General features: G+C 45.2%; 2 protein-coding genes across 6 annotated transcripts in view; one reads left to right on the forward strand and one right to left on the reverse strand.

Annotated features, from left to right (window-relative positions):
* Positions 1-22,365, forward strand: part of COL8A1 (collagen type VIII alpha 1 chain) — an 86,001-nt gene extending 63,636 nt beyond the window's left edge. Inside the window, exons 4-5 of the mRNA XM_066175210.1 lie at positions 16,769-17,084; positions 18,850-22,365. Coding sequence (XP_066031307.1) covers positions 16,772-17,084; positions 18,850-20,756 — 2,220 coding nt within the window. The 5' untranslated portion in view covers positions 16,769-16,771 and the 3' untranslated portion in view covers positions 20,757-22,365. The remainder of the gene's footprint in view (positions 1-16,768; positions 17,085-18,849) is intronic.
* A 1,040-nt stretch (positions 22,366-23,405) lies between these two features.
* The window catches only part of ST3GAL6 (ST3 beta-galactoside alpha-2,3-sialyltransferase 6), a 41,892-nt gene continuing 37,375 nt past the window's right edge, over positions 23,406-27,922 (reverse strand). For 4 of the 5 annotated variants that reach the window (XM_066175214.1, XM_066175212.1, XM_066175213.1 and 1 more), the window contains one exon: positions 23,406-27,915. In XM_066175214.1, the coding sequence (XP_066031311.1) occupies positions 27,835-27,915 (81 nt within the window). In that variant the 3' untranslated portion in view covers positions 23,406-27,834. The remainder of the gene's footprint in view (positions 27,916-27,922) is intronic. The other variant, XR_010719299.1, reaches the window with a different exon arrangement.

Here is a 27,922-nt window from a genome sequence, read left to right on the forward strand (position 1 = left end):
GGTTTGCTGGTGGCATCACCTAGCCCATGGTGAAGGATATGAGTAGAACATTTACACCCCGATTTCCAGCCAGATGAAGAAATCTTTGAAATCATGAAATATGTTGATTTCATGAGTGTTTAAAGAAAACTTCTGCAGGAAATGGGATCCATATGCATGTTTTCATGGGAGTTCCTTATAAAACAATAGTCAAGTCTGAACATAACTATGTATTTTTAATGTGATAGGCTTACATTACAGGTTCTTTCCTCATTCTCCTACTGCCTGTAGGTCTGTACATCAACAGAGACATCCCAAAGTCTGCTTTCATTTAATTAAATGGGATCTTTGTTGCCAGTTGAAGAAAAAAAAATCAGATATATGAAATAATGTCTGTTCTCATGACATTTCCAGCCCATTTTCCAGGAAGACTTTGGGATAGTTTTGAATAGATGAAAAGAATGATAAGAAAAACATTTCCTTAAAAGAAAATAATTAAAGGAAAGCAACACTCCCACTTATCTTCCAACTCTTCCATCTTTGGAAAATTTCCTTTTAGCTCAGAGGGGCTAGGCTAGTAAAGCTGTTCATCTGGGACATCCCATTAAATGTCATAACTAACAAGATAAATTGCAGTAAAATGGACTCAGTACCAGTCACTGTTGTCCACTTCAAACCAGATACATTTAACCATGCTGATAATTTCTACAGCAGAATATCAATATCAATAAGATAAGCACATGCAAAAGTTAGGACTCGGTGATACTGGTTTTTCTGCTTACAAATGGAAATTACCTCCACTGCAGTCAAAATGCTTCTATAACTGAGAACAGAATCTGGGCCAGTAGTGGATACCTGTTTACTTAGCTGCACAATAGCTGGCCAGGGTTTGGGTATTTTTAAGTTAATACAAACCAGAGTGATTCTAATTTTACTGCCTGAAAATGTTAATTTCATAGATCTAAACTGACATTTGTTCCTTGCCAAAATATTTTGCACTGGCACTTACTGTTGGAAAGACCAGGGTTTTTTCTACTGCCAAAAACTGAGTAGAAGTCAGCCAAATTATTCAGTTCTTAATTGAGCAAAATTCTCATTGTAGTTTTGCTTGATTAGGAAAAACAGGCTACAGTCTACTGCATGGACAACTGTCTGGGTATGTATAAGTTGAGATTAATTTAAAAGTATTTAACAACTAGCAAATTTTATACAGGTTACAGTTCTCATTGAAATTAATGGGGTTATCTACATATGTCAAACTGCCTGTCTGCACAAGTGACCAGTTCTCTGACTCCTGAATTTCACAGGCTTCTAATGTTGCTAATTGTTATATGGAAGTAATTAACTGAATTACTTGAGAAAAATCTGTTCCAGATCATGTAGTGGCCTGAATTACTGAACTCTTGGAAATACACCTTTTAGTTTACAAAATAGATATTCACCACTATAATCAATGCACAGAAACTGGTGGGACACAACTTTCTCAAAGTTACATTCTCCACTGCATGTAGTTTTCCATCATGCCCGTTCAGATTTCTGCATTTTATCTGTGTCACAGATCATCCCAAGGAGAATTACTAGACCTTCATAGTCAGGAGATTTCATAAAGTATTAAACTTCAGCAATCTTTTTTTTGCCTGAGGCAGACAAGAGAAAACTAGCCAGGAAATTCTTCAACAATATTGCGTTAATAATTTTGCATTTCCAAATGAAAAATAAGTAGGTTTGTCTTCTCTTCCATAACAGTTATCACTGGGCTATGAATGCCACAGCAGTGTTGGATGGTCACAAAACACTGATGACTGCAAGTGCAGGAAAACACAAATCTCTCCCCTTCCTCTGCATAACTTGTCATGGCTTAGTCCTCTGAACACAAGTTCATTTCAGGTGTCACATTTAATCAAGATGAGGACCTCATTCCAAGCCAAAGACATAATGGCATGTAATCTTTATTACAGTACCCAAAAAAAGTAAACAATTTTCAATAGACCACTGTTAAGAGATTGATTTGGGAAATAAATATTAAGCACAAGAAGGAATAAAACAAGATATAGCTACTAGTCATAGAGAGAAGAGAGAGAAGAGAGAGAAGTAAGAAAACTTCAGGAAGAGGAGAAGCAGGAGTAGAATTTAACAGCAGTTCGCAAAGGTGTTTTGTGAGATTTGGACACATATTATGAGATAATCCAGTCTAGAACCAGAATAGGCAAAAACCCCAAAACTGACAAAAATTATATATACCAAATTGGGTTTTGTTTTTTTTTTTCAATTTCTTAGTGATTTTGATTACTGGTGCTGCCTTTTAGTTGAAAAGAAGAGGAGGGTGATAATTTATTTCTATAGTTAGTATTTGAAACTAATCCATTTAAAGGCAGTGACATTGTCATGTGGCAGCAGTTTGTACATTCTGCCCTCTATCTCTTGAAAGAAGAGATGAAAACTCTTTGTAAGTTTGCCTTATTTCCCCTCTTTGCGTGTTACTTTCACAAAGCTGTAATGAGAACAGTATCTAATGAAAGAGCAAACATGGATGCCGTATACTCCCAGAGATTATAAAACCTTTTAGATATTTGTCCAGTACAATCACTGCTGATTTATTATTAAAGCTTAAATCGGTGACGATTGAAGAAATGGGATTACCTCTCAGTTCCATGCAGAGAGCTGTTGAATCTCTGGTATCTTGGTTAATTCCTTCACACATTCCCGTCCATTCTAGACCCAGCTCTCCTTCAGGTGTTTCTTCCTTTGCCTGCCATGAAGCTGCTGTGCTCTGGGGTCCCCTCAGTGTGAAACAGTTATATCACCACAAGCTGCTCATACAGATGCAGAAATACAGCAAAGCTGACTTGGGGTTTTGATTTCTTTACTGGAATTCTTGCTGATTATTTCATTTGTGTGCATGCTTGGGCTGTCCCAGCACTCTCCCTGCACCTTGCTCAGGGCTGCTGGTTTGGCTGCTTCTCAGCTACAAATACCTTGTCATTTAGTATTGCTTTAGCAGCAAAATGCTCCTGCCCTAAACATAGCCCAAATACACCTGGCATCCAATGCTGGCACTTGTCCAAGTGTCTCCCAAATCTGCAAACACACCTTTGAAAACATGAGCCCCTGGGTGACTTTACTAATACAATTTGTAAGTATAGTGTATAGTCCTCTAAGGAGCTCATTCCTGCAGGATCTAATCAGCCTTACTATTTAATTTATCGAGAAATCTGCAACAATTTTCAAGCAATAAGTGCTCAAACCTAAGAAAAAAACCCTCTCACTCTCATCCTGTGGGCTATAATGATATACTCTAGAATATCTCTTTCATTAGCATAGTTAAACCTTCCACAAAGCATTTCTGTCAATAACATGTTTTCTGCTAACAGTTGAAAATCTGAGCATGTTTCTTGACCAAAAGCAAAATTAACTTGGAATTAATGTAGGTGCCCCATCTCAGAGTCTAACAAAACACACAAATGAGAATAATTTTAAGCATTGCTGATAGCCATCCTGCTGTATGAAACATAACTCCATTTGGCTTGCTAGAGAAATATTAGCCTAGGGAATTTATTTTTGAATTTGGTTGAGCCAAGGCCTGTGGGTAGCCATAAAACTTTGGTTCTGATGTTCAGCAATGAGAATCTGGTGGACAAAGTTTGCAGGGAAGGATATGACATAATTTAAGTGCATTGCTTTTTCTAATGCCAGATTTTGTGGAATTAGTCATTGTTGATCTAACTGCATCATCCTGGGAATATCTAGCACATGCCTTAACTATGCCTTTGCACAGATACAAGAATAATTTTTACAAATGCTTATCTGCTTTTATAAAGTCTAGATTTTGAAACACAAAAAGGAGGATGGGGCAGGGAATGAAGGCCGTAGCTGATTGACAGTACAGGATATAGAACCTTTCAGATCCTAATCCATGAGGGGATATTTGCATCTGGCTCCATAATGGAGTCCACATGCCTGAATTAGATGCCGGTACTCCATGCATGTGTGTAAGTGGAGTTAAGCGCCTTGGAGGGGGATTCACAAAAGCCTCTGTTTGGGGAGTTGCCTAAGCCAGCCAAATAGGGAAGGCTGAAGATTGCAGTTCATCCTAAATCCCAGCTCTCTCCTGGGTTTAAGTGCCTTCTGGTGAATGAAGTACACAGGCACAAGTCCCTCCACTCTCGGCTCATAGCTCACAGCTCACAATCCTCTTTTGAAAGCAGGTGCCAAATTTTTCTTTCAAACTCCAAGCAGCCATCAGCAGCTCGAGCACAGTTTTCCTTGGGCTGAGGAACATGGGTCTGATTCTTCCTTTAGCAAAAGGTGCTTCTGAGGGTTGCGTTCCCTCCCTCCTGGTCATGCCTGAGCCAGCAGGCTACAGGCATCAGCTCCCAAGAGGTGGGTAAGAGCTGGCACAGGTCACAGCAGACTCAAGAAGCCACAGGGAGGAGGGAAAGTAATGAGGGACTTTGTCTGAAAACCTGGGAAGTGTCCACAGGTAAAGGGAGCCTCTACACCCGGCACTAAGAAAGGCTTGTGCACTGGGACCAAGGTACCTTTGAGGAGGATTTCAGTGGTCTAACAGATCAGGCATCAGCTTATCAGGCCCTGATCAGGGGCTTGGATTTCAGCTGTGGATTGAAGTGCTTTAATTTCCCCTGCCAATCCTATATTCTCCTGTGCTTCCAGCCCCAGCTCTACCTCATAGTGCTCCAGGAAGTTGAAGAGAGGTTGGTGTCCACCTTTGATCCAGCTGAGCAGCTGGGTAGCTGCACGTTTGTCAACCTATGCCTTCATCCCAGCTGCAGCATGGATGAAACACAAGTGCCGGCTCTCACTGCAGATATTTTATAACTATTAGTCCCCAGAGCTGAGCACTGACCAGCTTTTCAGCCTGTGCATTTGCCAGTTGCAGTCATCATGGGTCCAAATGACTGCACTGAACATTTCAGATTGTTTTCCTTGAGCAGAGTTGAGAGACTTAAGTGAGTGACTGATAGTATTTGCTCCTCAGGACTTGGCTTTGCTTTTTCCTTTGGCCTTGGTTGGGTTGTTCCAAGGTGACAGATGTGCAATTTCAAGTCCTTTAATCCATAGCACATTGGATTGCATATAGGAAATTAATTCCACGTCATGACATTTTTGGAGTTCAAATGACTGTATATTTTCATGGATCCAGGATAAGTGTGTGTGAGTGGGATGGGGAGGGCCTTTTGTGTGTGTGTACATTTCAGAAGTTGTCTTTTTTCTTTGCTGCGCTTATGAGAGGCGTGGCAAACTCTTGCTGGAAGTATTCACTGAATCAAACCTACAGGGAGTATTTCACAACTCAGGCTGAAAGTTTTTTAGGTTGTGTCCTACTACCCTTATTTCCGCCCTTGCAGAGTGGGAAGTGGGTGGTACCTGTGTAGGCCTGTAAAGGTAACACTTGTTAACAAATAACAGTGACTTCAAGCTTTGTCTCTCTGCCCCTCCACTGATGTGTGCTTTTGTGCTGAAGCAGACTTGAGTAAGATGCATTTTTTACCTGCTACACAAGAGGAAAAGACAGAAGGTCTTTAGGAACAGATCTGTCCCTGCATGACACAGGGATGTGTGTGTGCAGTTCAGCCATGGCAGTAGCATAGAGGAGGTTTTTTTGGTGATTTTCAGTGGTGTTTTTTATGCAAGTGCCAGATGATGAAGAGACCTACATTGGTAGATCCACTGCCTACCGTCTAACAACTTCCTCCTTCATGTCTGCCCACAGGTGTGGCCCAGAGCACAAAGGGTCTTCCATGAAAATTACAAGCCTGGTTTTGAAACCATTTTAACCAAGCGGATGTTTAGCTGTAGTTATTGTCATCATAGTCTTTATCATGAAAAGTAGCATAAAAGTAAAATAGTTTATCCACTTAGGAAATATGTTTGTGAGCAAAGATCTGCTCGAATTTTTGAATGGAGTGTCAGGTCATGATTAGCACATCCTAACAAATATGATGATACCTGCAACATTTGATAATAAAATAGGAAAATAATTACTGCTAAATAATTTTAAAGCATGCTCCTGATTTCTCTCTGGGTGGAGTACTCTAGTATGTTTAACCTTCTAAGGCAAGATTATTTCTTCCACTGTTTGAGCAAAGGTAGGAAAAGTATGAAAAGGGCAGGAATTCTTTTAATGGCAAATAACCTTCCAAAAAAAATTGTCTGAGAGGAAGTTTTTTCAAGAAAAATATTTTACAGACATTTGTTACTGTTTTCATATCTCCCTTGGACTGGGACTTTGGGTTCTGGGAAGTGGCAGAGTTAGAGCACAGCAAATAAAAATAAGAGAGAGAGAAACCACTCTTTCTCTCGACAGGCTCATCAAAGCACAGTGAACGGAAATATTGTAAAATGGTAACAATTTGTCTCCAAAATAAAGCCTCCAAAGCCTCTTGCTTTTATTTAAAAAAAAAAAAAAGTAATGAAACAGCATGAGGGCAAGAGCCAAGAAAACACATTTTGTACGCCATCAAAGTGAGAAAAAGAACAGAAATGCTGTGCTGTGCCAGTTTCAGACAGAGGCAATCAAGCAAATTTTCTGGCAAGAAGGCAATGCATAAGGCCACAGGATTGCAACAGGAGTCAGAGAACAATAAATTATTTCAAATTAAGATCAGACCAAGTACTTCAAGAGTCCCGCACAGATTTCTTGCTTTGTAGTGCAAGAACTCGCTGGACTGTTAGAGTAACCACTGCTTGGATTGCTGGAGGAGTATGATCACTTCAGAGGGGCACAGGAAATAAAATTTCTTTATAACCAAAAAACCTGTGCACCCAGAATTAGGCTCTCTTTCTTAATGAAATTTCATGATCTTGATTCCTTGATAGGGGTTAATGGCTCCCTGTAATAGTTCACTGTAAAGCATTTAAATTTAATCAGTATGCATACAATGCTAAAAAGAGCTACAAAGTTCTACACCTCAGAGAAAGTCCTGCTTCATCCTGATAATAAAAAGGCTAAACCTTACCTCTCTCCAAGGAGGAGCCATCCCTCCTGCCTGTCTCAGGCACCCTAGAGCTGCCAGGAGCCCTCCCCTTCCAAAATGTCCCACAGCAGAGCACTGGCCAGCCCAGGTGCTACTGGAGACACACACTTGCCTTTTCCAAAGCTGTGGCTGTGTTCTGTCCACCCACAACACCGTGCAGCCTTTTCATCCCCAAAATGAAGACCTGGTGACAGTGACCATGCCGTGGCAGGACGTCACACCACAATAGATTGCTGTGAGTGCCCCACAGGCTGTGCAGGGCAGGTCAGACCTCAAGTGGCACCAGCAGCTGAAACAGTACTTGGCTATGGACTTGGGATCAAGAGGAGCCCAAGAGCAGTTTCTGGCCACTGTTCCCTTGTATCCTTAGGTTTGGCACCAAGTGCACCTCAGGCTGAGAAGTCCAGCCTACGTGAGTATTACAACTGCAGACAGCTGTACTGCTTTACATAACACTTAAACTAAGAAAGAAGAAGACAGATTATCTTCCCTGCAACACCTGCAACAATCAGTCCCTGTCATTATCAAGAACACTTCTACGATCAGGATTTTTCTTTTCACTGCCATCTTTTGGGAAGTGTTTAAGAAAAAGACATACTCCAGCACCTCTTTATGTCTTGTACATGTCAGTGAAGGAAATTTCTGCATGCACATTCAAGTTTTCCTAAAGGTATTAAGATCTACTAATTCATAGAACGCTCCTTCTCTAAGCAATCCTCCCAGACACAAGACATAAAATCCTAAACCACGCCATATTAGAATAAAATATATATAGACAGATTTAAGACTCAGCACACCTTCACAAAGCTGACAAAATCTTACTCTGCTTTAAGTACAGTAATTCAGTTAACCAAATGAGGAAGTAAGAGTTCTCTAACCAGTAAAACTGGTAGATATCCTTCAGAATAGCATTCCAGCACTTAGGCATATTTGGCCAAAGATTCAGGATATACTTGAGTTTGTTAACTGTCACAGAAAGAGATAGAGTCTTCTTCTCTCACTTCTGTCTACTCCCATACATCTGATGAGATGGAGCATTCCACTGACTAACAAGTTTAAAAGTGAACTGTGCAGATTATTCACTTGTCTTTTAGAGCCAATTGCTAGCCTGTGGCTTGTTCACAAAGCCGTAGCTGGCTGACCCAAGAGGTAGTGAAATGGAAACTTTTTACACTTCTACCAGTGAGTATAATTCATAGCAGCACTGCTAGTGGCACTTTGGATTAAAACAGTAAAATGCTGTGATACACTTTGCAAGCTATTGTACCATAATAACACACAAACATGTACCATGAAAATTTGGGAGACTTCTACTGGCGGGAGCCAGTACAACCTATCCCAGGGCAGAGCAAGGCCAAGAATGAGTGAGAGCAGAGAAGGGAGGTTTCCAAAGCAAGCCCGCAGTTCCCTGTTCACACTGCTAGGGAACCAGCAATCGCCATGGTTTGTTATCCACACCTCAGGGTTCAGCCTGCTGATCACACACTTCATTCTGAAGTGCCTCACCAGTCGTTTGTCTTTGCATTATTTGGGGTTAGGGACTGGCAGTATATGTGACGCGTTCTCACCAAAACGAAACCCAAATCAACAACACCCCTAGGAAACAGTTGGTTGACTATACAAGCACTTCCATGAAAACCAGCCCCCTTTCCAGCGTGTTGTGCACGGCAAACCCCTTCCATCTGATAAGGCAAATTCCTTGGACGGTGTCAGTGGCTGTGGCCTGCAGGGAGCTCCTTCTGCAGCGCTCAGTAGCACCGGCCCTGCAGAGAAGGAGCCCTCAGCGCCGTTCCCACGTTGAACAAACAGCTGTGCTCGGACACATCGGCGGCCAGCCCGAGGCTCCGCGCCAGCAGCGCGATTCCATGCTGATAAGCGGGGAGGCAGCTCTGCACTTTGATCACTTTGTGTGTTCCACGTTACTGGGTCCGGCTCTGTGCGTCTCACCCCGCCGATCGCCAAACGGGGATCTAGTGGCAGTCATTGAAGCGTCTCCATCAAATCTGCCCGCCACCAAGTCTGCAGGCAAATTGCCCAGAAGACAGCATTAGGCAGAGGATTCGGGCGCATGCCGTATGGCAGAGAACAGGAAAACGTATTCAAAGGCAGGTATTTGCTAAATCCTACCTACAATTAATTCTAATCCCATAATTAAAGTCGCATGCTTTTCTGCAAACATTCCCCCACGTTAGACCTTCCTCCCCAGGCCGAGGTCAGGCACCGATTTGTGCAAACGAGTACATGCCACCAGGCAAGAGAGCTGCGTCCCCGGGGACTGTGGTCACCCGGCCCGCGGTGCCCGACTTACTGATCCTTGTCACGGCTCCCTGCCATCTGACTCCAAGTAGCTTTCAGGCATTTTCCAGCAAACAGCATCTGGGCCAGATCCTCAAAAACACGCAAGAGACGAACCCGCCTGGAAATCAATTACCAGCGCCAAGCATCTTAATATCATCATAAATTGCGAGCTTCGTGTTTGTGCTGAGCCAGCAGAGCCCTGTGCAGTGGGAGCTGGGGTTGTGGTGATGCCACAATCCCATCACGCCCAGATTTGCAGAGAGATGAGGAGATGCCTACCTGTGCCCACATGGGTAGGCTCACAGCACACCGGGCATGAGGAGAAGACTAGAGGCAACATAATTATGTCTGCGTGGGCTAAAACCTCCTTATAGCTGCTTCCACTGCCAGGGTGTATTTTCACACATAGGCACACATAAATACCTGCACCAAAGCAACAGGTACAGGCCCACATGCAGATATACTCTGTCTGGAAGTAAGAAACTGGGGAAGCCCAAGGGTGCCATTTTCACACAGAAAGCTGGGTGATCATCCAGAGTGTGCACACATGAATATGTTTGCAGACGAACTGGAGCAGAGGCAGGTGCTTTGTTTTTGGAAATGCATCTACAGATGGATAAACAGAGACCTCCCCAGGCATGACAAGAAAAGATCATATAATTACCACTGAAGCCACATATAGCTTATGGATGACCATTGGTTTTTAAGATGAAGCCATTTATTAAGATGTTATCACACTTCTCTAAGAAAGAAGCTCTAGGCACCATTTTGAATTTTAAAAACCCTAGAAACAAGCATCTGCCACGTGTTGAATATTCCCCATTAGCAGCAGGTTTATGCATGCACGCGTTTTAAAATGTTTATTATGACAATACTTGTTATGACTGCCTTAGATTTAGTAAATACCACATGATAATCAGACACAGTTGTTAGACCTTGAGCAAAATATGATTTAATTTATTTTTAACATACTGAACAATAGCTATTTCTTGGTAATCTAAACTGAACACAGACACTTGAGACTACTTTGTTTCCTTGGAGGGGACAGTGAAAGGGAGGGCAAAAAAATAAACCTGATCTCTGTGGGAGCGTTTCACAAGAAGCAAAAAGGCTTTATTTACAATAAATCCTACTTTTCTCCCTACTGAATGCACAGGCCCTTACAGACACTTTAAAAAGGTAAATTCTTCACCTATTCAAGATACAGGTATTTCTTTCAGTGAAGCTTTAGGCACTGTTACAAGCAAAATGGTGCAGGCCCCCAAGCATGCTGGGGCATAGATCAACCATCTTGTGCCAACAGCATGGCTGGGTCCTCACACAGGAGCTGTGCTCTCCTTTATTGTCCTCCTGCTCTTCACTGCTGAAAGTAAGATTAAACCAGTGGAGCCAGTGTCAATTTGGGTTACCAAACAGGTTGGCTTTCAGAAGAAATCCATCTCAAGGTATATTTGGTTGCCTTCACTCCCTGCTTTTATGTGGAATATGATTGAATTTGCAAAAAGAAACCCCCTACACTGGTGTTTAATTAGTTTGCTGGCAAATTTGAAAACATCTGTCCAAATGACATAAGGACTCATTTGGCACAGAAAGACAGAAGTGTGGCAATGTGTGCATTAAATGGCTCTGGAGCACATACAAAATAATTTGGCATGCAGAAGGTTTTGTTTTTTCCTGTCCCTTAAAACACAAGTTTCCACTAAAATTCAGTCTCTGTACAGTACAAGGTATCCTCAGGTCTCTTCAGAAAGTACTCACTCACTGACAGGTTAGTCCTCTAAGGAGTTAATGATCCAGAGATGAATTTTAGCTGTGATGAAGTTTTGAAATAGTGTCTTTGAAAACTGTGGACAACAATGTGCTGGGAAATTCACTGTTCAAGTCACCTACACTTTGTAGTGCTGAGAACAACAATCAATATTTGCTTGACCCTCACATCTGAAAACACCCAACCCTTGAAGTCACCACAGCTATTCACTGGACAGGAATAGCTTAGTTCACTACAGGAACTAAAGCCTTGATAGCACTGAGAATTTTTTTTAAAAAAGTAGCTAGCTAACAGATTTAGTTTACAAATGCCAACACCCCTATCCCCAATTTATAACCCCAGTGCTTAATCCAATGCTTTTCTTGTAGTGGACACCTTAAGAAAAACATGTATGTGGTGGGGGTGTGCACACGTTTGCAAGCACAACCCAGTGGTTTAAGGGATCTGTATTGTAGAAAGCAGGCATAGGCTAGGTACTTGTTCCCAAAGAAGCACTAAAAATGAAAACAGAAAAAAGAAAGTGCTATCACTTCGTGAGGACCTCAGTTCTTTCTTACAAGCCCTTCTGTGACGTCCCTTGAGCTGCCCTGTACCTCTGTGTACCAACTGGGGCCAGCCAGCGGAAACCCCCAGAGGGCAGCTGTGCCCCTCAGCCACCAGCTCTGCAATGCAGTGGAGCGGCTCAACACTCTGCCATTTCCATTGCATTATACTGTTCTTTCATGTGTCTGTGTGACAGACACTTTAGTGAGGTGTATAATGTTCCTGTGGGATTGGATCTCCTGTCCCCAACAGCAGAGCCATCCCTGAATACACCATTGTAGATACTTGGTAATAGGATCTGTTATCATGGTCACCCCAGAAGTCACCCTAACCACATCTGATCTCAAGACAAAAACACCCTGGAGAATTTAGCTTTTTATCATCTTTTTTTTTTAGTAGCACTCTTCTGGGAACAAAACCTCCAGAGTCACAAGGATTTTTATTTTGCAGCAGTCATTTTCCATGTGGAAACCAGAGCACCAGCAAGGCCATCCCCCCAGTGCAGTAGGGAGCTGGTCCCTGCAGCCTCAGGCAGCCCCTATGGAAGGGACTGCAGGGAAAAGACTTCAGGTCACTGAGATCTGCTCATGCCTTATGGCTGTTTGGGAAATACAGCAATTCAAAAGCAAGGGCTGGTAAATTAAGCCCACAGGAGTAGTCTCTGGGTGAGTACCTTAGAAGTTCTCAGACAACCCAATGTTGGTTGCAGAGTGATGACTTTCCTGTAAGAACCAATAAATCAAGGTCTAGTTTCCACTCTTTGCAAGACCACCTTTGATTTCAGGTCCCAAGTGGACGGGCATCACTCTTTCCATACATTCTTTACATAATTAGGCTAAGCCAGCCATTATTTCTTCACACCAATTTAGGAATTATGACTGCTGGTACATTTTGTTTTGTCTCCTGTTTTTGCTAACAAACTCAAATAGCCGGAGGAAGGTCCTTTCTAGTTTTCTCAGGAGAACAGCTCTACCAAAGAGATTATTGAGAAATGTTCTCACTCAAGCTTTGCCTCTAAAAATGTGTTTTTTCAGGGACTCTTGCCCACAGAGCCAACCAGATGCCTTCTTCACACACAAGCAACTGAACACTGTGGTTCAGGATAGTGTTCCTTCACCCTCAAGTGTCTTGTCCCTCCCTAGGTAAAGCAAAATGTTTGTTGTGGCTTTATCGGAATGACTGCTGCAAAATGACATGTCACATGGTGAGAAGGCTCAGTGGCTTCTCTCCTCCATCTTCCTTCTAACATCCAAAGTTACAGTAAAACTTTGCTTTCTCTAAACCCTTGCCTTCTCTAAAGGTGCACACATGCACTTATTTACCTACCACAAGTACACAGACACATTCCTCTTGCTTTCTGACAAAAAACCTGGAAAATCCCGATCCAAAGCCAAATTATTGCTCCACCAACAGTCACCCTGGAAAGCATGTCAGATCATATTACGTGAATGGGTTTGGAGGTGATCCCTAAATTGCTGGGATTTGGGTGAAGGGGGTGGGAAGTCTTACACTTTGGTTGCATCTTCAACACAGGTTTTTCTCCTCCTCACTCTATTTTCCTTGAGTTCTGTCACTGCTGGGAAAACATCTCCTTTTGCTGTTCAGAAGTTCTGGAGGACCTGTCCAACATTTAGAATCTATAGGCTTCTTTTGAAAACCAAGAGCAGGATTTTCAGCAGCTTTCAGGTATTTAAAGATGCTGGGGGTTTCCTAGTGAGGTCTTCAAACTAGAGCTGTGCACCCAGGCATTCAGAAACAAACTGCAAGGCAGAAAAAACACACCTTCAACTTCTCTCAGTACATAAATAACTTTTTAGAGAAGTTGAATAGGATGAGAGGAAATGAGTGGAAACTCTGAAGGACTATCCCCGGCATCCCTCATGCTCCTGGGCAGGTTTTCCCTGTAGTGATGGTATCTGACAGCAGTAATCCAGCAGCAGCACACATGACTCTACCACATTTCTCATCAAGACTAATTTTGTCTGATCCCTCCTTCCTTTGGGAGCAGGGGGAGACAAGCTGGGCAGACGGTACCAAAGACAGTCTGTGTCTCCAGTACCTGCGGCACATCCCAAGCCCCAGACAGCTCTCGAGGCCACGGGGGAGGCTCTGACCTCCTCTCACAAAGATGTCAGCCAAGTCCCATCTAGCCCAAGGTTGTTCAGTAAATAAACCCCCACCTTCCACCTCAGCTAGTCACAGGCAGCAGCTCCAGCCAAAATCAATAGATGAGAAGCAATCTGTCATTTCCAGGCCACACTGGTTGGGTTATGGATGAGTCAAAAAACACTACAGGAAACACAGATGTGGTGAGATCACCTCCTTCTCTGGAGCCTTCCTATCTCTACAAGTCTTGCCTGATCTCCCTCAGAATTTCCATGTGTGCACACAAAACCATGCCGTGCACCTCGTGGCTGTTGCAGGGCAGGTGTGTTGCGTGAGGCTTGGCAGGGCCAGGCCAGCCCGGCGCAAGCAGCAGGAGGCCCAGTTCTCCCTGAGCTGCAGGCGGGCTGGTGTCTCCCCGCAGGAAAGTTTTTTCAATTATTTCAAATACCTCCCACTCGCACACAAAGCCCATGTTTTGTAATAAAAACAAGGAGAAAATCTCATCCAAAGGAATTTTACCTATTTCCCCCTCTGCTTATTCCAGTGAAGTTATCTTTTTTAAAAAAACAACCCCCCCCCCAAAAACTGGCCACCAGAACAACAAAGTAGCCAAGATGCTAATTTAATAACCTCATTCTTCAAAATCCACCTTGCCCTTCATACTAGTTGGTTTCAAAAACAGTCCTGTATTATCCAGTATCTTATAATTTTTAAAAGGTTTCATTGCATTTCTCCCTTCATACAGATAATGTTTTTCCTTTGAGAGAGATGCAGAGAATACTGCAAATTTTCCAATGACTGGGATTTTCCCTGCAAACTGAGGCAGGCATTATTACCCTATTCAGCTACAGAGAGGCAAAGGTTACTCCTTCTGTACAGAAATGAGCAGGAAGGCCAAGAAAGGGGACATATCCCTGCCTCCCCCATTTCACCACCATACCCTCCCTCCCCCCCCAAAAAAAAGAAAGGTTGCTTGGGGTCCATGTGCACAGATGAAGCTGCAGTGGGTTAGTTCAAACACCACACCTCAGCCAAGCCACAAAAATTGATCATGCACAGGCTGTCCTCCCACTCCGAAGCTCACCATTGAGCTTTAAGCAGAAATACCACGTCCCAAGGCCCTAATCCTTTAGCTCACAGCAGCACAGCCAGCTGTGGGCTAAAAGCCACGTTAAACTCACTGGAGGAGAAGCATTTGCTGAAATGCTTTGCTGAACAAGGATGAGCGACTGTGCTTGCGCTTCAGCTACACTTACAAACTCCTGTACATCTTGGCTCTGGTTTTCTTTGCCACATGGCAGCTGGTTAGGTCCAAGAATTCCTGGGAGGGAAAGTGACTGCAGAAACACAGCTATGCAACATATGCTCCATCTAGTGTTTATTCATAGTATTTAATTTTCTTGAAAGGTTTGGTTTGCTGTTAACACATTTTTCCATCTTTTCTGTAGTTCATATGTCTATATGATCATTGTTGAAAATAACCTTGTGCTTGTTGTTTCAACAACACCATTTTGATCTAGCCCCCACTTACACCTTCAGTAATGATTATACACTGATTGCCATTTAGAGATTAAACCTCATAGAGGAAAATGAAGGGAAAATGTTTTAACAGAGCAGCAAGCATTTCCCCAGGTGCTTTGCTAATGAGATGTGAATGGAAAACTTCAAGCAGGAGCAAAAATAAAGCAGGGAGGACACACAGGGGAAAGTATCTCCCCATAAAAGACACTTCTCAGACATGGGGGCACAGTGCTGAGCCCCTGTGCCACAGACTGAGGTACTTTTTTATCCTCTATGTTGAGCCAGGCTGCTGGGGAAGGACAGGAAAATAAGGAGGTGGCACAAAGGCCTTGCTGCCTCTTCAGGCCATGCTCATCACACCAGAGCACAGCAGCTGCTGGGAGCAAGTCCTGACAAGCTGTTTGGAGAAGCTCTGGAGCACAAATGACCTGGAAATGCATAGGGAATCCAGAAACTACCTTGAAATGCACCCAGGTTGGGTGCAAGGCATCTTCGCATGAAAAAACGGGAGAGTGGTGACAGCCATCACGTTGGCAATTGCCATGTGTATTTGAAAAGGGCAGGACTTGCATGCCAGATTTGGCTGTGGGCAAAATACTACCAACACACAAGAGTCTCTTTTTACCACATGCTGTCCCGTAATTTGCATTACTTGAGGGAGTTCCCAGTTCCTAATTTGCTGCTCAGCTGATGGTAACACTCTTAACTACAAAAAGAAAAGCCAAGAGCAGGTGGGACAAGAAGTCCCAAGCTAACATTTTGATAAAGAAGTAAAAGAAAGCAAGCCCAATCCTATCCTGTTGTGTTAGCAGGACTAGTGAGGGGCTGGGATGGACTGCCTTGCAATGGGCCAGGATCTGCAGTGGGGGAGACCTTTAGAAAATAGTTGGGAGATTCCCAGAGAAAGGCTTGGGTTGGCTAACCTTACCTGGAGCAGTGGCGGCCTAAGCAGGCCCACTTCTTCTGGGAGGAGGCTGAGAGGATCCCAGCCCAGCTACGAGGAGAGCTGGCAAGGAGCTGTGATAGAAACAGACAGCCCTTGGACACTGCAGCCACAGGGCACAATCCCAGGCACAGATTTTTAAGCTCAGAAACAGAGCTTTCATTGCTGTGGAAAGCAGAAGGGGCACCGACAATAGAGCTTCCTCGGGCAGAACGCATTTAGGAGATCCCCACATCCCCTGCCTACTCTTCCCCTGAGCCAGAGCTTGCAGCAGAGCTCCCCAAAGCTGTGCTGTGGCACTGTCACAGGTGAGAAGGCAGCAAACTGGGAACAGGTTCCTGTGTGGAGTAACCACAGAAGGCACCTCTGGGCTGGCATAAAACTAAATACATAAAAGGACATTTGCTGTAATAGTAATGCTTGAGTAGAGCCTCCAACAAACCAGATAGAGGGCTGCTGCAGGATATCCTCCAGGGCAGCACACAAACCAGGGCCACTTCACAGAGATTTAGGTCCAGTTTGCTGCAGAAAATGAGAACAGCTTGCCCTAACGGGGAATGCACAACACGAAAAAACATCTTCTGCCAACGGTGTGTTTTGTGGTGCTGTTCACAGGTGATGGTCATGCCGCTCTTCCCTGTGCAGCTGCTGGCGGTGGCTGTCACTGTTTACCTGGAGCTGGTGAGGTCTGCTCAAGGTGGTGCCTACTATGGGATCAAGCAGCTGCCACCTCAGGTGCCCCAGTACCAACCCCTCGGACAACAAGTACCTCACATGCCGCTGGGCAAAGAAGGCATCCCGATGCAGCACCTGGGCAAGGAGGTGCCCCATATGCCCTACGGGAAGGAGTACCCCCACCTGCCCCAGTACAGGAAGGAGGTCCCGCAGATGCCCATGCTCGGCAAGGATATGGCTCCCAAGAAAGAGAAAGGTAGGTCAGCACGTCCCTCTCCGCTCCTGCATGGTCCCATCCGGCGTGCCAGAGCGCTGTTTGCCACGGGGAAATGGAACATTGGAGCGGGCTGCTGCTGCAGGCTGGGCACAGCATCCTTGTGCCCAAAGGACTGCCAGGCTCATACCTGGCCACAGGTGGGCTGAACAGGCTCATGGGAGCTGTGGGGTAGCTCAGGGTCACCAGCACAAGACCACAGTCATCCTCTGGGCTGCAGCACAGCCTCTGAGCAGCCCTACCTGCAATGAGCCTCCAGCACACAGGTGTGCTCAGGTTGCTGTTCAAATCCAGGAAAAACTTTGTCATCCCAGCTGTTTGCAGGAGACCCTCTGATGGGGTTTCAAATGATGTCCCAGAGTCCTGTTTGGATCTGCTCCCACTCTCGCTGCAACAACCAGACATATGAACTAAGAGCCCCAAGATTTGAATTTACAGGAGCATCACCATTTTGTCTGAATTTGTCCAGACCCTGTGATTTTGAGGTTTGCAGATAGAAACATACAATTGCTCTTCAGACTCTGGAGTCCTCTTTCTGTAGGTTATTTATGGGTGTAACAGAGGCATTGGAAGTACAGAGGATTAATGCACAAGTCTGCACGTACAAGCACTTACCGTATTCAGTTAAGGATGTTTGGACAGTATTAAGATATTTAAGGAAACAAGTAAAGGAGTCCAAAATACAAAGGGTGACCAGGAACACCCAGGGTCATAAAATCCTTGTGAGAACCACGAGCGTCTGTGCAACTGCAGACAAGCTGGGTAACTCTGTCTTACTGAGGCTCCAGCTAACCACATCCTCCACTGACTTCAGAAGGAAATGGAAGATTTCAGGGCCCATCTTCGGAGTGTCTGAACAAGCACCATTGGCTGTAGTAAAATAAACCTATCTCATGAGCAAAGATTTTTGATGTGCATAAAACACAACATCTGCAGAGAGGGAAGGTTTCTGCCTCCTAAAGAACAGTTAATTCTCTTGTCCTGAAACCTCATCTCCTGTCCTTCCCCAAATCTGTCACTTCTTTACATATTTTAGAGCTGGAAAGTTTTCACTTAACCCAAAAAGCCTGCACCTTGAAAAGCAACCAACCGCAGCAGCAACTTCCCCACCCTGACCTGCAACGATAAGTGGTCACATACACAAAAATGTGGGTTTGGACAATACAAAGATTTTGCAAAGCATTTAAAAGAGCCATAACTAGACATGGCTATGCCAAAAGCGCAACACTGATTCAGGCTGCAGGTTTCCAGTAATGCCCTAATGGGAACCAAAGCCTTGGGGAAAATACAGACATACTCTCGTATAAATCAGTACAATCTTTTTAAACTGATCCTGCTCATTTAAACCCCTCCAGAAAAAGCACTTTTATGACAGAATTCTTCCCACAGCATGAGAGCACTTAAAACTCTTCAAGGTAGATTGAGCAACATGGGACAAAATGCAGATTTTGCTGTTTAAGATTGTATGGGTAGAAAACACCACCAAAGCCCAAATGGCTTTTACATATGATGCATAGTAATTACTTTGTGGAAACAGAAGCATGCATGGAAGTTTGGAGTATGAAAAACAGTAGTAACATCCTCTTCATTTCTCAACTCTCTAGCTGTCTCTGTCCACCACAAAACCGCAAGGCATCATAAAAAGCATATTCAATTCAAAACTGCCTGTTTTCTTAAGGGTGTGATTGCAATGACCTTTTATCTCTCTCTCTCTCTCCCCTTTCTTCTTCTTTTCTTCCCAACCCAGAAATTCCCATGCGCAGTCTGAGGGGTGAGCAAGGCCCCCCGGGTGAGCCTGGACCAAGAGGGCCACCAGGCCCACCAGGATTACCAGGTCACGGTGTACCAGGAGCCAAAGGAAAACCGGGCCCACAAGGATACCCAGGAATTGGAAAGCCGGGTTTGCCAGGGATGCCAGGAAAACCAGGGGTCATGGGGCCCCCAGGGCCAAGAGGGGAGATGGGGCCGAAGGGGGAGATTGGGCCCATGGGGATACCCGGCCCGCAAGGACCGCCAGGGCCTCACGGGCTTCCCGGCATAGGGAAGGCGGGTGCTCCGGGGCTGCAGGGGCAACCAGGGCCAAAGGGTGAGCCTGGGATGAAGGGGCCACCGGGAATCCCTGGGATCCCAGGGCCAAAAGGGGAGAAGGGGGTGGGGATCCCGGGCTTGCCGGGTCTGAAGGGTCCGCCTGGGCTGCCTGGTCCCCCCGGCCCCGTGGGGCTGCCGGGGGTCGGCAAACCCGGCATGGTTGGCTTCCCCGGCCCACAGGGACCCCTGGGCAAACCCGGACCCCCAGGAGAGTTAGGGTTGCAGGGGCCGCCAGGGGCCCCCGGGATCCAAGGCCCTCCTGGCCCGCCCGGCATCGGCAAGCCAGGCCAGGACGGCATGCCCGGCCAGCCCGGCTTCCCGGGCGGCAAAGGGGAGCAGGGACTGCCAGGCCTGCCGGGGCCCCCCGGCCTCCCTGGGGTTGGGAAGCCGGGCTTCCCCGGGCCCAAAGGGGAGCGAGGTGTGGGCGGTCTGCCTGGGCCCCTGGGGCCCAAGGGGGAGAAGGGGCACGCGGGGCCGCCTGGCATGGGAGGGCCGCCAGGGGAGCCCGGCCAGCCCGGACTGCCGGGCATCATGGGCCCCCCGGGGGCCGCCGGATTCCCAGGACCTAAAGGGGAGGGGGGTGCCGTGGGGCCGCCAGGACCGGTCGGCCCCAAGGGAGAACCCGGCCTGCAGGGTTTTCCGGGAAAGCCAGGCTTTCCTGGGGAGGTGGGTGGCCCTGGGCTGCGGGGGCCGCCCGGCCCCACAGGACCCAAGGGGGAAGCCGGGCACAAAGGCCTGCCGGGGCTGCCGGGTGTCCCAGGGCTTGTGGGGCCCAAGGGCGAGCCCGGGCTCCCCGGTGCCCAGGGGCTTCAGGGCCCCTCGGGCATCCCGGGCATCGCGGGTCCCAGCGGCCCCATCGGCCCCCCCGGGCTGCCGGGGGCCAAGGGCGAGCCGGGCATGCCCGGCCCCCCCGGCTTCCCTGGGGTAGGCAAACCTGGTGCTGCGGGGCTGCAGGGACCCCCGGGAAAGCCGGGGGCGCTGGGCCCTCCCGGCCAGCCGGGCCTCCAGGGGCCTCCGGGCCCCCCCGGGCCCCCGGGCCCCCCGGTCATCATCCCGCCCACTCCACCGGCCGTGGGACAGTACCTGCCCGAGGCGGGGCCAGGGGTAGACGGCGTGAAGCCCCCCTACGGCTACAAGGGCAAGAAAGGCAAGGCTGGCGGCATTGTCTACGAGATGCCCGCGTTCACGGCGGAGCTCCTCACGCCCTTCCCCCGCGTCGGGGTGCCCGTGAAGTTCGACAAGCTCCTGTACAACGGGCGGCAGAACTACAACCCGCAGACGGGCATCTTCACCTGCGAGATCCCCGGCGTCTACTACTTCGCCTACCACGTCCACTGTAAAGGCGCCAACGTGTGGGTGGCGCTCTACAAGAACAACGAGCCGCTCATGTACACCTACGACGAGTACAAGAAGGGCTTCCTGGACCAGGCTTCGGGCAGCGCCGTGGTGCCGCTGATGCACGGAGACAAGGTTTACGTTCAGATGCCATCCGAGCAGGCGGCAGGACTCTATGCCGGGCAGTACGTTCATTCGTCTTTTTCAGGGTATTTATTGTATCCCATGTAAAACAAAACAAACGGGCGCACACACAACACACACACAAAATCAAAACCTTGCTCCTCTGCTTCAAACTTTTATACCACAAGAAGATGCATTTTATGACCGTTTTGGACCGTCTTGTACAAAAACAAAACAACAAAGTTTAACATTATGCACAGCTAGTTACTAAAAAAAAAAAAAAAAGGTGTGGTGAACATATCTAAAGATGTGTATCAGGTTCATAAACAGTTGTTTTGCACCCTAGGGGGACATATTAGCTGTACATTATATATTTCTGCAATGCCATGCTTAATTTCATTCACAGTAATTCAGTACTAAAGTTCAAATCAGTGTATGTCACTCACTCCTGTTACATTTAAGTCACTACGCTGACTTAAACCAGAGTAGGTCAGTCTCTAATTATATTAAAATTTTTGAGTGGCTTATTTGTCTGGGTAGGGGTTTTCTTGGGTTTTTTACAGCAGGTCTGCCTGACAAGCAAAGCTTCTCTAAGCTGGAGACTCGTATTTCCCTTCCCCTGTAATAAAATAATCCTGCAGGTGTGTTTTTTCCCTGAACACTTTATTTATGATGGAAGAGGAATCCTCATGGCCTGACCATTTCCTCTGAGCCTTCTCCAGCAGTCATTGGACCTTAAATGTCACCACTGACTCCAGCAGGCACTGGTTTCACCCCCAAATGCCACAGCACTTGAGAAGTCTCCATTCTCTATTCACACAGCTCAGGTAGATGAGGGTAAATCTCCCCCATTTACTTGTGCCACTTGTGTCATTGAGACATTTTGGCCAACACATGGCAATACTTCAGGGTGGCATAAGTTTGCTTGGATTTTTGTGCTTGTACCAAGAACCCATTTGGCTTGTCAGAAGAGACACCTATTCTGCCACTCAGCAAAAGCTGAATCAGTTTGCTCTTCAATGACTAGGCAAAGCAGAAGTAGCTCTGTTTGCTTAACTGATTTGTCGCTTCAGATCAACCAGTAACTTTACCGGCAATACTGATCACGCAGATTTATCCCAGAACTTGGTTCTAGCCAAAAGCTGATTTCCAATCCTTATTTATATGTTACCAGCTGTCAAGGAGAACCTGCAGGCCTCAGTATTCTCTGTACTTGAGGACAGCGACTTCTGTGCGCGAAGTCTCTGTCTGCTCATCAATGGTGCTAATCTCACCTCAACAAGTGTTCTGTTTCCGAAGGGCAGTGGACCTTGCTGTGGTTCCCTGTACAGTGCTGCACATCACACACGGCTGCCTGTGCTAGGTCAGAGTTAGGTGCTCATCACTTCTTCGATGTCTTTAGCTACCGCTACTGCTTTTGATTCAAAAATGAACTAGATTTTTTCATGCAGAACTAAGATTGGATTTAACTGGCATTACCATTATTTAAATGCAGAGTTTAATGCAGTCTAACATTGACTAAGGACTCCAGTGATATAATGTGGTGCTTTATCTCAGAAATTTTATGGAATGGTGGCAGGAATGGACGGACAGTTTACCAGACACTGGTGACTTCAGTATGTTCCCAGAATATACGAGATATGTCAAAAGCAAATAATTTTGTATTTAAAATTTTTGTACTGATTTGAAAAAAAATATCTTATTAAATATCTTTAAAAATTAAAAACCGAAAACCAATTCTGTCTTTATTGAAAATGATCAGAAGGAACATTCAACCTGCTGAATTCATTTATCAGACCACAAGGGCTCTCTGAAACCAATGACAGCCTGATGCAGGGAAATCTGCAGAGATTCATCCTTTTCTCTAGTTCCCATCTCCTGGCAAAACTTGATCTAAGCCAGAGAGAGAACATATCCCATTCGGTGGGAGGGCACAGCAGGGTCTGGGGGGAACACGAAGAGGGAGGAGCTCCCTCAGGCAGCCCGTGGGGACAGATACTGCTCATCATGAGCCAGCGCAGGGGTGCAGAGGGGCAGCTAAGGAATCGGCCACAGAGGCTGCTGCTAAGGGCTTGTGTTGCCTGAAAATGCAGAACTGACCGATCGGGATGAGAGATGCTGGCTCTCCTAATGTGGCTTCCCCACCTCACCTCCAAGACAAGCATTTCCGCCAAGCTGGTGAACTCCTGAACTGTCCACACTGAAAGTAATGCACTGAATACCCTGTGCCAGAGAATTGTTATCCAAAGCTCCCTGGACTCCCTGAAGCCCTGAGCATCTCATTTTTACTGCACAAAGAGAAAACGAATAATGAGCTAAGTACTGCACTCAGCATCTCTCACTTCCTATCTGAAGCCATTTTCACTTTCTGAAATTTTTTATCACACACCATCTTCTTCATTCTACATCTCTTATTTTAGCATTCCCCTGACACTCCACAGTAAGACAAGCAAGATTCCAAAAACAAAAATTCAAATCACAAGGATGCTGCTCTTGATTTTATCCACAAAAAACATGTCCCAGCTCTGGCTGTACTCAGCCTGGAATTAGATTTCCAGCCACAGTACAACACAGCCCATCTAGGTTCAAAAACTTCCAGCTGTTTGCTCTACAAAGCACTGAAGTTTGTTCCAAAACTTGATACCGTATCTGACAACGCCATTTACTTTACAAACCAACAATAACAGCCCTGAGCACACCCACACATCCACACTCACACACAGAGCACCAGCCTTGCAAAAATAAGTCTGAGGGCACTGTATTTAACAGTTTATTCACAGGAAAATAATCTCCTTCCATTTGTAGCATTCAAAATTTCACTTGAAACAACCGTAAGAATTCTTCAAAATACAGGTGGCACTTTAAAGGCATATAAAACTTAAGACAAATGGCAAATAAAATATTTCCCAATACCAAAAATGTACGTTGAACTTTTTATGTTCCTAGAAATCAGAGTCCACTTAAAAGTGAAGGTATTTATACTCTCCCCCAGAGCATTGCTAAAAAGGAAAAGTACGGCATTGGAAACAAGAAGTACCACATGCTAATTAAACACCCAAGTTGTGATTCTGTATTATTATCACCTATATAGTCACTGGAAATGTCATTTTATAACACCTTTTAGGCACTCTCAGATTCATATTTAGTGCAATCGTCTGTGACGTCCCTTAATTATTACAGCAGAGGAAGAAATCGTTTCCCAACAAAGAAACCTCCTGAAAGACTGAGACAAAGAGAGCTTTCGGCCAACATGTGTCACCCTGCCTGTTCTGTGCATAGTTTGGTATCTTAGAGCTGTGTCTTTCTGACAGGGCAGCATTTTGAGAGGGGTGGCAGATAAAATGCAGAAGCACCTTTGCTGTAAGGTGATGCTGTCTAGAAATTCAGCAGGCTGCCAGAGAACAAGAACAGAAGTAAGAAGGGAGGAGAACATCTGACTTCAGATAGAAAAATGATGGGAGACACTGGGGACCTATACAGTTACATCATTATCAGACACAAAAATAAAGCTGGCAGCACCCTGGAATTCAAAATTGGCAGCTTCACTCCTGACAGGATAAAAAACTGGATAGCTTTTAAAGGGAAGTTTCAGTGCAGAGATTTCATATTCAGGAATGGCAAAAAGGGAAAAAGAAAGTCTTAATAGCAGCTCACACTCAGACTATCTAAGTATTTGGTGTTAGCATTATTGTTTTATTCCAAAAGCCCCAAGTCAAGTCTTTGGTACTGCAAAACACCTGTGAAAATGTGTGCCCAGACAGAAGAGACACTGTAGTCTGTGAGCACTGCTGAGAAACACACTACACATGGGTGTTCCTGTCTGAATGAAATTAGTGCCAAAGCAAGACCTGTCCTTGAGGCAGAGTAGCAGGAATGATGTGCGTGAAATAGGTGGTGGAACAGGGCTGGTGGACACAGGATCCTACAAAACATCTTATGGGGAGAAAAAGTCATTACTTGCCTCGCTGCTTATTACTGAGGAGAAAAGCTACTGGCTTGCAAGCTGGGCTTTCAAAACAAAACTCACACAAAAAACCCAAACAAACAAACAAAACCACAAACAAACCAAAACAAAAAACCAACACGCCCCTCAAACAAAACCAAACCAAACCATGGTTTATCAGCAGCATCAGCTCTTGGCTTGATCCTGAGGGAATAGGTTTCATTCAAGATGTTACCCAGTCACCCTGGAACAGCAACTGTGGTGGACTCAACACATATTCATCGAGAACACCAAACATTATTTTTAAAAAAAGTATTTTAGAGAGATCCAAAAGCTGATGTGGCAAAAGTAAAAAAGACTAAAGGGATTTTTTTTTTTAAGTACGAAGAGTTTAAGAGACACCATTTGTTTGCCATGAAGCTGCTTTTTTTCCCCATTATTTTGTTTATTCTGCTGCAGCTAGAATCCAAATTGATCCTCCCACAAAAAGCAGAAAACCTGCAAGAAAAACTGGAGAAGGAATCAGTTTAGATTTGTGGGAAGAGTATCTTTGGAGATGAAAAAAAGCAGAGAGAATAACCACATCTTCAAAAGCAGCTTCTCCCTACCCACTTTCTGGAACTGGAGACAGGGGTGGAGAAGCAGAGGGATGCAGCCTGCACCATCACAAGAGCTCTCCTCACAGTGTCTGGAACAAATTCAACAGCTCTCCTGAAAAAAAATCCTCCTGGACTGCATCCTGCAAGATGTTACATGGACACAGCTGGCAAGTGGCAGCAGCCATTCGGAGAGCCAGGGGCCCCAGCTCTGGAAGCAACTGCGGAATTTGGGGGTGAACGGGCAGCCCCCCACTTCTGCCAGCCTTGGCTCCCAACACAGTCTAAGATCTACCAGGGGCTCCTACACAGCAACAGCCTGGAGAACACTGCTATGTCTGCAACAAGCCTTGGCACAGCAGCTTTTTCAGGTGGAATTACTGTTGTCAGGAGTTTAAATCACTGTAGGTCTGGGGCTGCAGAATCACATACAAACCTTTTCATTAACTGAAATAACCAGGAGAAATAAATGCTAGTAGAGACAAAGACAACACTCACTATTTTCTTAAGTGAAACCCCACGTGTTTGTATTGAGATTTTCAAGCAAAGACCTCTTCAAAGTCTCAGGAAAAAATAAAGGAAATACAAAAAATTAAGAGGACTTCTGCCAGCTGAAAAAGTAATTGTGATTTCCTCCGTTTCCACCACCAGAGTCACCTGTTGCAGTGCCCCAGGACCTCCCACACACTCCCACCTGCCACCCTGCATACAGCTGGAGTGCAGCTGCACCCAAGGGACCCACAGCAGACAAGACACCAAAGCACCCTGTGCCTTGCTGGGACACTCCTCCATCCTTCCCCACCCCATACCATAGATTTTTCTGACATCTCGAATTATTTCAGGTATGTCCAGCTTGCTTGAAACAGATCAAAGCTCAGGAATCACCGGGTAGAAACTCTCCTTCAGCTGTGGCACCTCTCCAAACCATACTGCTCTCCCTAATTCCCAAATGGCAGAGCCAAGGAGCTAAAGCTGGAAATGAGAACTATGGGAAGGTGTGTGTAGTTGGTTGGTTTTTTTTAAACACCTACTGCACCCCACAAGAAAGATGATTCTTTGGTTACTTCAATGGTCATTCCTCTACATAGCTGCAGTAAAATAAATTCTGTTCAGTACTCTTGCAATCCTCAGCTTCTGAAAGTAACAAACACCATGGTTTCTGTTCATTTGCGATTGTTTGCATTACTCCTAAATATACTCACTCTATATAATTTTATTTAAAATCAACAAAAGTATTCCTACCAACTTCAAAGACTTCTTTTAAGTGGACTTCTTTGTGCTTTCTTCAGCTGTGACTGATAAAGATAACCACAAAATCTTCCAGAAATTCTGCCATAATTAAAATAACAACTTTATACAGATGTCCTGTGAGAGAACTGGAACAGCATATTGTTCTTTGACAGTTGTCAAGTGCCTTCCCAGGCAGATTTAATTTATTCACAGGCTTGTCAGAGACAAACCCAAACAGGAAACATAAACATCTCATCAAATGTTTCAATTAAAATATCGAGTAAGTTTTCACTGTTAAATGATTTAGTTCAGCCACACACTTCAAACTTAAATACCAAGACAGAAGAGGTAAACAGATGCCAAATGACAACTCGGCTGAGGTACATCCTAGATACTCCCTACCACACTCTACTGCCAAAAATGGGAGTATTCCTTGCTTGTATTGATGCATTACAACATCTGAGGAAGGAGATTGTCCTCGTTCGGAAAAATCCACCTGTTTTTGAGGAGCAAACAAAAGAATACATGAGATCCTGTCCTAGAGAACTAGGACTCCAACAACCATTGACTCTAAACTCAGGCATGAACATCTCTGTCCAAGTCTGTGTTTCTGTTGTGGTCTGGGGGCTGACACACAGGTAGTTTGGACAGCTTTTCAGTCTTCATATTTCCTCTTTTTTAAGTCAAGTCAGCAACTGTAAAATTTACGGGATGCACAGCACAGGGAGCATGATTTTTCCATAAAATGGGTACAACACAAGCATTGTCAACACCAACATCTCCACAAATCAGACAAAGGGTCTTCACCTTTGGCAAAGGCAGACAGAAGTTCGGAGTTGATGGTCAGTGCAGAAGCTGTGGCTGCTTGGCTGAAGGGGGACATCCTCTCCTCAGGAGCATGGCAGAACAAAACCTGTGCAGTCTGTGTGTTCCCCCTTCTCCAAAACACACAGTAATGATTTAGATGCATAGTTTTAAAGCCATTTTCATACAACACAACAGATACTCATGACTTTACATCCACCTACTGACTGAATACTGGTCATCTCAGTCTCTTGACAGTGGAACTCTTTTGGAGGACATCGGAAAGAAAAGTATTCCAGAGAATTAATCATTTGGAAAAGAGTTCTCACTGATATGTAAGTGACGTGCATCACATTTTTATATATCCCTGATACTTTCAGTTGAAAGTTTCATGGTTTTCCCACTATTAAATAGCTTCACAGAAATTCAGTTAACTCCGTTTGCCATAGTCCATTACCCTCAGGCTTAGAAGGTTTTGCCTTGATGAGGTTTCTGGGCTCCTTTAAACAGTAAACAGTTATGCTGCACTTAAAAAATAAAAATGTCATACAAAAAATAAAAATTTTTCAAATCTTGAAAATAGTGATTGTTCTTTGTATTTTCCATTCAGCTTTCATGTCAAATTGACCACAAAGTTCTTGTCTATAAGCTTCTTCAAAAATTTCTGCTCGGCAGTGATGTTGTGGTATTCATTCTAAAGA

This window comes from Chamaea fasciata, unplaced genomic scaffold, assembly GCF_029207755.1.
Source record: "Chamaea fasciata isolate MVZ Bird 193981 ecotype frontalis unplaced genomic scaffold, bChaFas1.0.hap1 SCAF_2, whole genome shotgun sequence".
Lineage (NCBI taxonomy): Eukaryota > Metazoa > Chordata > Aves > Passeriformes > Sylviidae > Chamaea > Chamaea fasciata.